At 35.7% G+C, this 12,746-nt stretch overlaps 1 protein-coding gene and 1 non-coding gene across 2 annotated transcripts in view; both read left to right on the top strand.

The window, feature by feature from the left end:
• Positions 1 to 12,746, top strand: part of ITFG1 (integrin alpha FG-GAP repeat containing 1) — a 231,289-nt gene that overhangs the window by 171,772 nt on the left and 46,771 nt on the right. Inside the window, exon 13 of the mRNA XM_049786249.1 lies at positions 10,522 to 10,565. Within this exon, the coding sequence (XP_049642206.1) occupies positions 10,522 to 10,565 (44 nt within the window). The remainder of the gene's footprint in view (positions 1 to 10,521; positions 10,566 to 12,746) is intronic.
• On the top strand, positions 9,438 to 9,571 carry LOC126028758 (small nucleolar RNA SNORA51). The gene has a single exon (XR_007502474.1). It is a non-coding gene; the product is annotated as a small nucleolar RNA SNORA51 (small nucleolar RNA).

Raw genomic sequence — 12,746 nt, 5'->3', positions numbered from 1 at the left:
TAATCTTTTGCTTAACCTGTATGAATTCTTAAAATAAACTGAGTTAATTAATTTAGATTTGTTTTTGTTGGCAACTGCTTGGGATTATTCAGGGACTCACAAATATGAAGCGTGTGCTCTGCCACTTTAGTAATATCCCCAGTCCTCCAGCGGTTAAGTTCATTTAATTGAAATCATGACTATTAGAGCAAGAGTTTGGAATTTGATACCTCAATAATTACTAAATCCAGTACAACCTTTTGATTTATGCATGCAGTGATTGCCAAGGAGTTATTCAAAATAAATAATTTCATCTCTACAACAAAATTATCAAAGCATCTGTTGGTCATTAAAATCATTCTCCTTTGTGAATGATAGCACACAGTTTATTTGATAATATCTTCCTGTTCTCCTCTCCTTATCCATACACCTATTTATCTTTCCCTATCCATTTAAGGATATTTGTGTAACATTCCAGAATCTAGATCTATTTTGATTACTATATCTCTCCCCTGGTACACTTACTATCTAAACCAGCCATTTTCTTCTGCCGTTTTTCACCTGTGAATCAGCATTCTGCCCTGAATACCAACCAGTACACAGACCAACAGTTATAACCAAGGTAGACCTGTGATTTTCAGCCTTTCTACAACTGTAGATTGACACCAGTGGTTTTAAAAACTTGTGAATGAATTTTCAGTGTCTTTTGACTCATTGACTTTTGTGCCATAACTTAGAGCCAGACACATTAAGAAAGTATGTTAAACAGATGGCCAACTATCTTTTGATGCATGGATTGACTCTCAATTCTAAGTAATCTCTCTAATATCTAGGCAACACTTGATGCAATGTCTCTGATTCCATTTTTTTTTCTAGGAAGCAATCTACCAAGATGTAAAATTCTAATTCTAGGGCATATTTCCACATTTACTTATTGTCTGATACCTAGAGCATAGCTAATCAGCCATTTATTAAAAATGAAAAACATTTATTAAATGTTAATAAACTTATTAATTTTTTAAAAAATAAATAACATTTATTAAAAGAGAACTCAAATTTACTGATTTTTCAAAGTATGTGACTGGAAACTTTAATTTTATTTAACACTATGGTTTACAAAGTTGTTCGTTGCTTTTACAAAAAAATGGCTAATAAAATTATCAAAACAGTATTTCAGTAAGAGAAACTGTGAAAATTATTATCTCTCAAATGGAGTGGTCATTAATGTCATTGAGGGTTTATTAAGCTGTTTGCTACTGGTTGAGTCTTCTGTGTTATTTTTGTTTATTGTGCTTAATTGGCTTCTGTGTTATTTTTCCATCTAATTTGGTGGGTTCCTACTGGGCTATCAGTGTTGTGAAATTTGGAGGTGTATATGTGGCCAAAAGCTCCAGGATCTAGAGAACTGAGCCAATTAGTTTCTTCCCCTTGGCTTGGCTTGCATCTATTCTGAGATTAGTCATGAAGCTGTTGTGCCTTTGTTTACATGGCAGAGACCTTAAGAAGTGGTTATGACTTTTGGGAATTCTAGCAGAAGAGGAGAGGGGATCAGGGATGATTACCTGCCCCACTCCAGAAAAGATTCCATAATTCTCAGCCCAAAGAATTTTCATTGACTTGGCATCATTGCAGAAATTAGTTGTGAAGCAATATAGTGGACCTTTTGTCTGTTTGGCTGTAGCTATGAATTGTGTTTGATGCTGCCTGGACTTCAGCAGCAATCATTTTTTTTTCAATCACAGGACAGGTACTCAGCCCACCCCACAATGACTTACTATACATATTTTCTAGACTTCCATCACTAAAAATGTCTGGAAAAATAGCATGCAGTAATTAATGGAATACTCATTACTTTAGTGGAACACTGTGAGAATAACTCTTTCCTCCAGCCTCAAATAAATGTCTCAATAATATATATATGCAAATTATTCTTTCAAATTATTTGCATTCTATTTAATGAGATAATTATAAGATTTGAGGTTTTGAGTTTGACTAGTGTACTCCTAGGAACTTTTTAACTCAAATTTGGAGCTTTCAAAATGATACAGATTTCTTGGTTCTTCAAATTGTTTTGTTCATATATGTATCTGTCATATCTATATGGATTGAAGTTTGATGTAAGTTAGTGGGGAATAAGAAAAAGTCAAATGATTGGGGCCGGAGCGGTAAGGCATCTGCCTTGCTGGTGCTAGACTAGGACAGACCTCAGTTTGATCCCCCAGCATCCCATATGGTCCCTCAAACAAGGAGTAATTTCTGTGCACATAGCTAGGAGTAATCCCTGAGCATCACTGGGTGTGGCTCAAAAAAAAAAGAAAAAAGAAAAATTCAAATGAGAAAGATATATATGTATATGTGTTCTTAAGGCAAATGAAGGTCACCATATACTCAGAAAGTTCTTTTATTTAAAGGATTAAACTACTTTTATACTAAAAATGCATTATTTTATGCTCTTAAAATATGTAAGTTGATATTTTCTATATAATAATTTTTATTTTGACCAAATTGGATTACATATATTTCAGAGTAATGTTTTAGGTACATATTGACATTGAATCAGGGGAATTCCCACCACCAAATTTGTCCTCCCTCCGTCCTCATTCCCAGCAAGCATCCCATATCCTCCTTCCTTATCCCCCAGGCTGATAGTATAAGTGGTCCCCTCTGTGTCTAGCTTGTTGTAGAATGGGTATCAATTCTGTTGTCATTGGCTTTGGATTTGGTGTTTAAGTCCGTTCATTTTTATTACTACTTAATGATCATACAACTGTTTGGTCTTGGTACCCTCCATTATTTCCCCCTCAATTTGAGAAGCAGAATAGGATGGTTCAAGTTATGTGGTTCTGTTTAAAGAAAAGAAAAAAAGTATAATGCGATAAAAAAAAAAAAAAACAGAAAATTGGCGGAGTCCTTCTAGAGGCTATAAATATCAATTTGAGAGAAGAAGGGAAACGGAGAAAAATACAACAATAATACAAAAAGAAAAATCCAAAAATCCAAAAAGCACTGCAGCAATAAATACAACCACCACACAATAACCATAGTCCTAAAATAAAATAAAAAACAAAGCACAAAATAATGAAAACAACAATAACAAAACCTGAAAAAAATTATTATGTGCTGTTTTTTCTTCTGCATAGGCACAGTAAATATTGGGAAATAAGAAAGGGAATTCCTTTGGCCTAAGAGATACGGGGTTTCTCCACCCTTGAAGTATACTGTCATGGGAATAACTACAGACTCCATACATGTTCTTTACTCTCCCCTAAGTTCTTTTGTGGTGTGTGGAAAACTTCTGCTCTGTCATGGATGGTGAAATCAGACCTCTGTATCTAGAGATCTTGGTATCTGCACAGGTCAAAGAATGGAGCCTCTAATGAAGTCTTTTTTTATGGTTCTAGAAGTTCTATTCCATTATTGTTGCTTTAATCAGTCTTCTGTAGTTGGTGGTCTTGGTTTTTGCATTGATCCTAGGATGAAGCCTAGGATAGAGTCTTTGATTATGTTTCCAGAAGACCTGGTCAGTTGTAGTTGTCTCAGTCAGGCCTCTGGAATTAGAGATCTTGGTTGTTGTATAGATCATAGGTCAAATCCGAGACTCGGGCTTTTTTATTGGTTCCAGGGTACATTCTGCCCAGTCATGGTTGTCACCGTCAGTCTTCTATAGATGGCGATCTTGGCTTTTGCACTGATTAAAAGATGACAAGTGTTCAGATTTCATCCTATTGTTAGATGGTGAGGTAAGACAACCTGCTCTTAGATGAAGATGTTGCCATTTCCTCATTGTCAGGATATCATATCAAAACTGGCGCATATTGGTGTCATAGGGGAATTAAAGATGTCCCAGAGGGAGTTTGGTTGCTGGCGCTGTTGTGAGAATTGTGTCAGTTGTGTTTGAGATCTAGGGTTCAAGGTTGGACGGTCACTGTCTAGTCACCTGGAGTTTAAGTTGGGTCCACAAGACATATGTTCAAGGTGGGAGGTGCCCCTCTAGTGTAATAAAAATATGAGTTCTTATTCCTAGTAGGTAAGAGCTTGTTTCTATATGTAAAATTTCCCCGTTTTTAGTATGCCTTTTGCAGGAAGAACTGGTATTATATTATATTGCTGGTGCATTTGGAGGTGGGAGTGTCAGGCTCCATCCTCTCTGTGTCCTGGTTTTGACCTGAGCTATTATCCCAGGCAAGACTTTTTATTGTAGGTTTTTGTACCAAGCAGAACCGAAAGAGGTGAAGTTAAGGAAAAGAAGAAAACAGAAACAAGACCATATATATGTATGTATGTATATACATATATTTATATATACGCACATATATATAATGAAAAATAATTTAGAAAATGAGTTAAAAGTATTTAAGGGAACAAAGTGATACAGGAGGCTACCTTACATTTGGGGGTAAATAGGTTAAGAGGTAGTATTATATAGGTCTTAAACTTATAAAGGAAATATAGACTTCCCCATTGTCTTTTGAGATTTTATTGTGGGTTGTGGGATCCGGAGCACATTTTATCACACACCCTGGTCTTCTTGAGATTGAGAAAAGGTTTGTGGCAGAGAGTTCTTGGGTAGAGTTCTTGTGCTGGGGATCCTTCTGGAGCTGAGTCTGGTATCAAACAACAGTCCACGTTTGGGAGAGTTTTAAGGAGGGCCACACAGCATGAGTCAACAGGAGTGTTGGTTGTAGTTTCTTGCCGGGGATGAGGTATGGGTCTGGGTGGGTCTTGGTACCTAATGGGTTAAGAACTGAGGGTAAAGAGCTTTAATAAGATGGGGTATCAGGTTGGGATTGGGGAGTGAAGGGATAGTAGGATTTCTGAAGGGGAAAGAGAGGGGATAGTTTATAGGAGAGGCTATATACACTATAGGCATGGGTTGTTTACAATTTAGATTTGGCTCTCATGGAGTCCTCTATTTGCTCATGCCCATAGAAACATACAATAGTTAGCTTAGGTACAGCTTAAGAAAAAGAGGAGGGGAGAGCAAGAAATAAGAGGAGAATAAAAAAATAGGTAGATATAGTAAAAGTAAGGTTAAGAATCTAATAAATCAACTAAGAGAGGTTGAACCAGTGTGTCAAAGTTGGGAGGTTTTCTTAATTTCTAGGGATTTTGTTAGTGATGAGGTTGGACCTTCCTGATTGAGGATTTCAGGATTATGTGATGACTGGAGCAATTTAGGATACACATAGGTTTCACAACTCAAGTACTAAACAACGTGTTAATGAGGCCTGTCTGTGTAGGTAGTTACCCTATATAGTATTGTCCTCTGTACCTTATGTATCGAATTTCCTTTCCTAAAGAGAATGTAACAGTGTGGTTTTTGTTTGACAAAGATTGAATTAATTATAATGAAGAAGAGACGGTAGAGGAAGAAAAGGGAGAAAGAAGTAGAGTGAAGAGAAAAGAGAAAGATGTTTATAGTTGGTATTTCTGTATTCATTGCAGATTTGTGAACTTATGTAAGGACATAATTATGATAATTATGATGCCTTTGCTTTCAATCCTTGAAAGTAGTTTCTTGGGGCCAAAGTGATAGAACAACAGTAGGGTATTTGCCTTGCATGCAGCCTACCTTGGACTGACCCTATCTCCCCTGAGCCTGCCAGGAGCGATTTCTGAGCACAGAGCCAGAAGTAATCCTTGAGTGCTGCTGGATGTAGCCCAAGCCCCCCCACCACACCCCACCCAAAAAAAGAGTAGTTTTTTTCCTTATGATAGAGCTTGACAGGACTCTGAATTATAAGTCAAATAGCAACACATAGGCTTTTTCTTTTGTTTTTTGTTGGTTTGTGTGTGTTTTTGTTTTTTGGGGTGTTTTTTTTTTTGTTTTTTTTTTTTTTTTTGGTTTTTGGTTTTTGTGTTACACCCAGCAGCGCTCAGGGGTTACTCCTGGTTCTATGCTCAGAAATCACTCCTGGCAGGCTCAGGGAATCATATGGGATGCCGGGATTCGAACCACCGACTTTCTGCATTCAAGGCAAATAAATACCTTACCTCCATACTATCTCTCTGGACCTGCATAGGCTTTCTCTAACAGTGATAAAAGATCAAATTTCAGGCTCCTATTAATAATTATAGTGCTGGAGTGATAGTTCTGAGACTAAAGCAACATGCCAATACCAAATTCATTGATTTTGGCCATCTAGAAATTGTTTCCATGGAAACTGCATACCTATAAATTATGATCCTTAGTCTTTCCTTAATATTTATTCACTTAAATTTTTAAGTTTTAAAAAGAATGGGGACTCTTAGAGTTAAGAAAGCCCTCAGAAGTCTTCTTACACAATATCACCTTAGTCTCAGCCAGCATCTGCTGAAAATTCTTACAATAAACCTCATGCAGTGATGCACATTTCTTTTGTGAGCTGAATTAGTTGTTATAACATAAATACATATTTAATTAATTAATTTGTTTTAATACATGGTGTATAAAAGTCCCAAGTATGTTTTCCCCTATGTTTTTTGAATTAAAAAAATTAGTCCTAACAAACTTGTCAAAGTTTTTGTCAGAATTAAAATCAACCATATAAATAGTTAAGATATTACCTCTGACGGCCAGTGAAGGTACTTGCCTTACAGCCAACTGGGTTTGATCCCTGTCACCCCTTATGGTCCTCTGAGCCCCCCAGGAGTGATCACTGAACACTGCCAAGTGAGCCTCTCCCATGCCAAAAAGAGATCACCTCTAAAAACATGTTGGAAAAAAATTTTTCTCAAAAATAATTGAAAATAAAATTACTCTCCTGAGATTTTTTTCCTTTAAAGTAATACAGGAAAGCAGGAAATAGAACATTTATGAAACAAGATTGGCTGTGATTTGTTGACAATTTAAGTTTTCCGAAATGAGTTGGATTCTGTATATTATCTTTCTAATTTTGTATATCTTCAAATATTCCATGTAAAAGTTCAAAATGAAACAGTGATCTCTTGAGCATCTCTGAACTATTATTTTTTAACTAAAATTGGATATTTAAAAGAGGGGCCAGAGCAGTAGCACAGGCGGTAGGGCATTTGCCTTAGACATGCTAAGCTAGGATGAACCAAGGTTCAATCCCCCAGCGTCCCATATGGTCCACCAAGTCAGGGGCGATTTCTGAGCTCAGAGCCAGGAGTAACCCCTGAGCATCGCTGGGAGTGTTCCAAAAATAAAATAAATAAATAAATAAATAAATAAATAAATAAATAAATAAATAAATAAATAAATAAATAAATAGGGGCCGGAGAGATAGCATGGAGGTAAGGCGTTTGCCTCTCATGCAGGAGGTCATCGGTTCGAATCCCGGCGTCCCATATATGGTCCTCCCGTGCCTGCCAGGAGCAATTTCTGAGCCTGGAGCCAGGAATAATCCCTGAGCACTGCCGGGTGTGACCCAAAAACCACACACAAAAAAATAAATAAATAAATAAATAAATAAATAAATAAATAAATAAATAAGCATTTATATTTATATGAAACTTTATTTTCCTAACACATTTTATTTTATGTTTGGGTTTTGTTTGGTTGGTTTTGTTTTTGTTTGTTTTTTTACTGTACCTGTCAGTGTTCAGGGGATTTAAAAAAGGCCTCCTACATAAAAAGTGTTACTGGTGGGCCGGAGCGATGGCACAATGGGAGGGCATTTGCCTTACAAGCAGCTGACCCAGGATGGACAGCGGTTTGATCTTCCAGTGTCCCATATGATCCCCAAAGCCAGGGGCAATTTCTGAGCGCATAGCTTGAAGTAACCCCTGAGTGTCACCAGGTATAGCCCAAAACCAAAATAAAAAGAAGTGATACTGGAAAATATAGTACAGGAAGCAGGGCAACTTACCTTGCACACAGCTGACCTAGGTTTGATAAAGTCCTCTAAGTATGTCCAGGATTAATCCCTGAGCGCAGAACCAGAAGTAAATCCTGAGAATCACTGTCTGTGTGTCCTCCACCCCCAAAAAAGATCCTGAACTCTCGTACATATTATATCTCAACTGTAGCTTTACTGTTTCTTCCCAATTAAGACGAGATACTTAAAAAGTGGTTGTTTGGTTGGTTGTTTGTTTGTTTGTTTGTTTGGTTGGTTGGTTGGTTGGTTGGTTGGTTTGGGTCACACCCAGCAGCAATCAAGGGTTACTGCTGGCTCTGCACTCAGAAATCACTACTGGCAGGCATGGGGGACCATTTGGGATGCTGGGATTCGAACCACCATCTGTCCTGAATAGGCTGTGCGCAAGGCAAACATCCTACTGCTGTGCTATTTCTCCGGCCTCTTAAAAAGTTTTCATTGTCCTGCTTACTTATAAAATTTGCTGAAATTATGTTGAAAGTTATTTCTGCATGAACAGTTTTGCCTTTTGTGCTTCCCTTTTTACAAATTCTTAATAATTTACAACCAGTTCATTCAGACTGACCAAATTTTACCAGTTTATTGCCACCATTTTAGTCATGTGACATCTTTCCCTTTCTTCAGTTTAGTTTGATTTCTTTCTTTATGGAGTATTTTCTCATTTGATTCTCAGAAATATCGGCAAATGTTTATGTTATGTTAATGGTGATGTTACAAATGTTAATGTTATAATGTATATATTACAAATGTGAATATACTTTCTACATACTGGTATATATTAAAATATTTTGTCTGTATATTCCATTTTTAATTTTTTAAATATCGAATTCTATCCACCTTCATTTTCTTTCAAATGTCATAATATCTTAGAAGTTTATCATTTTCTACATGTTTTCCAGTTTAAATAAAATCATTGTATGATTGCTCACACTTATTTTCTTCTTTTAAACTTGTTTTTGTAGTGGAGAATCCATATTTAGTTACTAATGTTAAAAAGTAATAAGGATGCCAATACAGAGGTATATAATTCTGCCCAGCAAATCATTGCCACTATTTCTTCTTTTCCCCATTGAGGATTTGGAGGGTTCACAAGCAGGGAGTTTACCAGAGGTATTTGACCAAGATCGTGGCTTCCAAGTTTACAGATAAAATAAAAGTGGCATCCTAATAGTAACATGCTGATACCTCTGATAGTCACCAACCAAGAATGTAGAAGAAGCTCCTGTCTTCCATTCCTGTGACCTTTGTTCAAGAGATCTTCAGACACTGACTCTAAACAAAGTTTATCTTCCAGTAGGATGAAGAGAAGTTTCAGGGCAGTAGAACTATGTAATCATCCTGCTTTGCTGAATCTTTGTGCATTTTTTTTCGAGGTTGGAAGCACACTAAAGTTGCCTTGTATTAGACCTACTCCAGTTCAAATCCCCAGAAGTACATATGTCTCCTGTTCACCATTTGAGGCGTGCTCAAATGCCTCCACAGCTCCTCAAATAAATCATTTATTTAAATTTTCTCAAGTTGTATTTAATGTTAAATTATGTACTATAGCAAACAAACTGGTATCTTCTTTTGTGTGCTAAACTCATTTTTGCTGACCTTATACTTAATATACTATTTAAATGTAATAATTTTGGTTTGTGCCTCCCAATGTTTATCACAGGCTATGTTCTTTACACTGACTATATAGAAAGAGGAGGTACAGTAAATGCACCTCATATACACCTCAACCCAGGCCCTTTGCCTGGTCTGTATTGTGAATGGGGGGGACAAAAAAATATTTTTGGTTTGTGTGCATAAATATGAACAAACCATTTTATCTAATTTGAATAATAAATATTCATGATTATTTATTTATTTTGTGTTTATTGATTGGGACTGTCAGTTACACTGAATATTTGACACACATGATGACTATTTTTCATATAAGTATACTTTATAAAAAATGGCAATATAGGGGCCGGAGAGAAGATGGCACAGCGGCGTTTGCCTTGCAAACAGCCGACCTAGAACCTAAGGTGGTTGGTTCAAATCCTGGCATCCCATATGGTCCCCCGTGCCTGCCAGGAGCTATTTCTAAGCAGATAGCCAGGAGTAGCCCCTGAGCGCCACTGGGTGTGACCCAAAAACAAAATAACAAACAAAAAAATGGCAATATAATTCTCAGAAAACTCATATTACTTACATAATATCCAAATATTCTAACCTTTTCCTTTCTTTTTTGGTGGTTGCATAATATTTTTATTTATTTATTTATCTATAATATATCAGGCACCACCAAAATACTTTACTCAAAATTTTTATGTAAATGAAAAAAATCATTTTTGAATATAAAGTGCTAAGTTTCTATTTGGATCTTTTATTTGTTTTCAGTATACAACAGGATTAATTTGTATATGGCATTACCCTACTAGATACCAAGGCATTCATGTAATTTACCTAATCAATTGGAAAATATGGTTACCAATAGATTTGGTATTATATAGGCATAATTAAACATTTTGTCTATATATTTCACAAAACTGCGGCATTTTGATTAATAAAAGCTTTTGAGATATAATTTAAAATTAATAACAAATTAACAAAATTGATTAGTACTTTAGTTGTAGCCATAGTATATTAATAGATTTAGAATGAAATTATAACTCACTTTAAATGGAAATGAAGCTTTTGATAATATTAATTATACTGTTCTTTATCTTTATCTTTCTTTATCTTTCCACAGTTCTTAGTGGTCTCTGTTCTAACGACTGTCCTCGTAAGATAACAGTAAGTAAATTTCACCCCAACATATTTTTTGTAAAAAAATTCTTTGTATAATAGAAAATAATTTTATTGTTAATTTAATAATGTTTTATTGTTTATAAGTGACTAAATTACCCTCTAGTGCTCAGGAAAACTTTATCAATAATAAAATAACCTTTCTAAGAATACTTTTTTTTTTTGGGGGGGGGGGGTTTGGGTCACACCCAGCAGCGCTCAGGGGTTACTCCTGACTCCATGCTCAGAAATCACCCCTGGCAGGCACAGAGAACCATATGGGATGCCGGGATTCGAACCACCGTCCTTCTGCATGAAAGGCAAACACCTTACCTCCATGCTATATCCCTAAGAATACTTTTATCTCAAGTGTGACTTTATTTATGAAACCTTTTCTTAAACTTTTAAAGAAATTATAACCCATGCCATTATTTTGTGGCATATTAGTACCATTTGGACATAAGAAATACATTATTACACTTACCTGTTAATATTCAATTCTTCATAATAGACTGTAGTACCTTGCAGTCTAGAGCCATGTAACTTTAAAGAAAAAGAAGAACAACACAGTATTGGGTCCAGAGCAATAGCACAAAAGGTAGAGCTTTTGCATGGTATTACATGGGGCTCTGATTTGACTTTCTTTCAAGTGGCTAACCAGTGTGCCACCACCACTTTTTGAAGAGGCTTTCCTTGCTCTGTTTTGGATTAATCAGAATTAATTGATTGTATCAAAATTATCAAATTTTTATCAAAAATTAATTGATTGTATACTGGGAACATTCTCTGAGTGCTCAAGTCTATTCCACTGATCTAATGGTCTGCTTTATTCCAAAACCATACTGTTTTAATAACTATTGCTTTGTAATACAATTTAAAATAGGGAAAGTAATGTTTCACATATTCCTTTACCCAAGGATTGATTTAGCTATTCGTGGGTATTTATTGTTCCAAATGAATTTTAGGAGTGTGTGATCCGCTTATGAGTATCCTTAGAGGGATTGCATTAAATCTGTACAATGCTTTGTGTTTTGCCATTTTAATGATGTTAATTCTGCCAATCTGTGAGCATATGTCTCCATTTTCTTGTATTCTCTCTTATTTCTTGAAGCAGGCTTTTGTAATTTTCTTTGAATAGGTCCTTCACATCTTTAGTTAAGTAGATTTTAAGATATTTGAGTTTCTGTGACACTAATGAGAATGGAATTTTTTTTAATGTCCATTTCTCCTCTATCATTATCGGTGTATAAGAAGGACATTGATTATTGCGTTTTAATTTTGTAGCTTGCCACTTTGCTATATTAATCTATTATTTCTAGAAGCTTTTTTGTAAAATCTTTAAGGTTGTCTAAATACAGTATCATGCCATCTACAAACAATGAGAGCTTAACTTCTTCCTTTTATATCTAGATGCCCTTGATATCATTTTCTTGTCTAATCACTATGGCAAGAACTTCCAGCACTATGTTGACTAGGAGTGGTGAGAGAGGGTAACCTTTTCTTGTACCAGATTTTAGAAGAAAGGTTTTTAGTTTATCTCCATTAAGAATGTTTGTTATTGGCTTATGGTGTATGACTATATTGAGAAAGGTTCCTTACATTCCCATCTTGCTGAGAGTTTTGATCAAGAATGGGTATTGGACCTTATCCAATGCTTTCTCTGCACCTATTGATATGATCATATTGCTTTTGTTTGTATGATGTAATATGTTGATTCATTTACAAATATTAAACCATCCTTGCATTTCTGAAATGAAACTTACTTGGTCGTGGTAAATGTCATCCTTGATGAGGCTCTGGATCCTATTTGCCAGAATTTTTTGAGAATCTTTGCATCTGTGTTCATCAGGAATATTGATCTGTTATTTTCTTTTCTGGCATCATCTCTGTCTGGTTTGGGTATCAATGTGATATTAGCTTCATAAAACCTATTTGGGAGTGTTCCTGATTCTTCAGTTTCATGAAAGAGCCTGAAAAGGATTGTTAGTAGTTGCTCTAGAAAGGTTTGAAATAATTCATTAATGAATCCATCTGGGCCTAGGCTTTTGTTTTTGGGGAGACTTTTGATTACCACTTTAATTTCCTCCATAGTGATGGGACTGTTTCGATATGCTACATCATCCTGATTCAAACATAGAAGGTTATGAGTCCAAGAATTTATCCATTTCTTCCAGGTTCTCATGTTTTGTG

Source organism: Suncus etruscus, chromosome 14 (genome assembly GCF_024139225.1).
Source record: "Suncus etruscus isolate mSunEtr1 chromosome 14, mSunEtr1.pri.cur, whole genome shotgun sequence".
Classification (NCBI taxonomy): Eukaryota; Metazoa; Chordata; class Mammalia; order Eulipotyphla; family Soricidae; genus Suncus; species Suncus etruscus.
The sequence above is the reverse complement of the archived record's forward strand: the minus strand, read 5'-3'. Positions and strand labels throughout refer to the sequence as shown.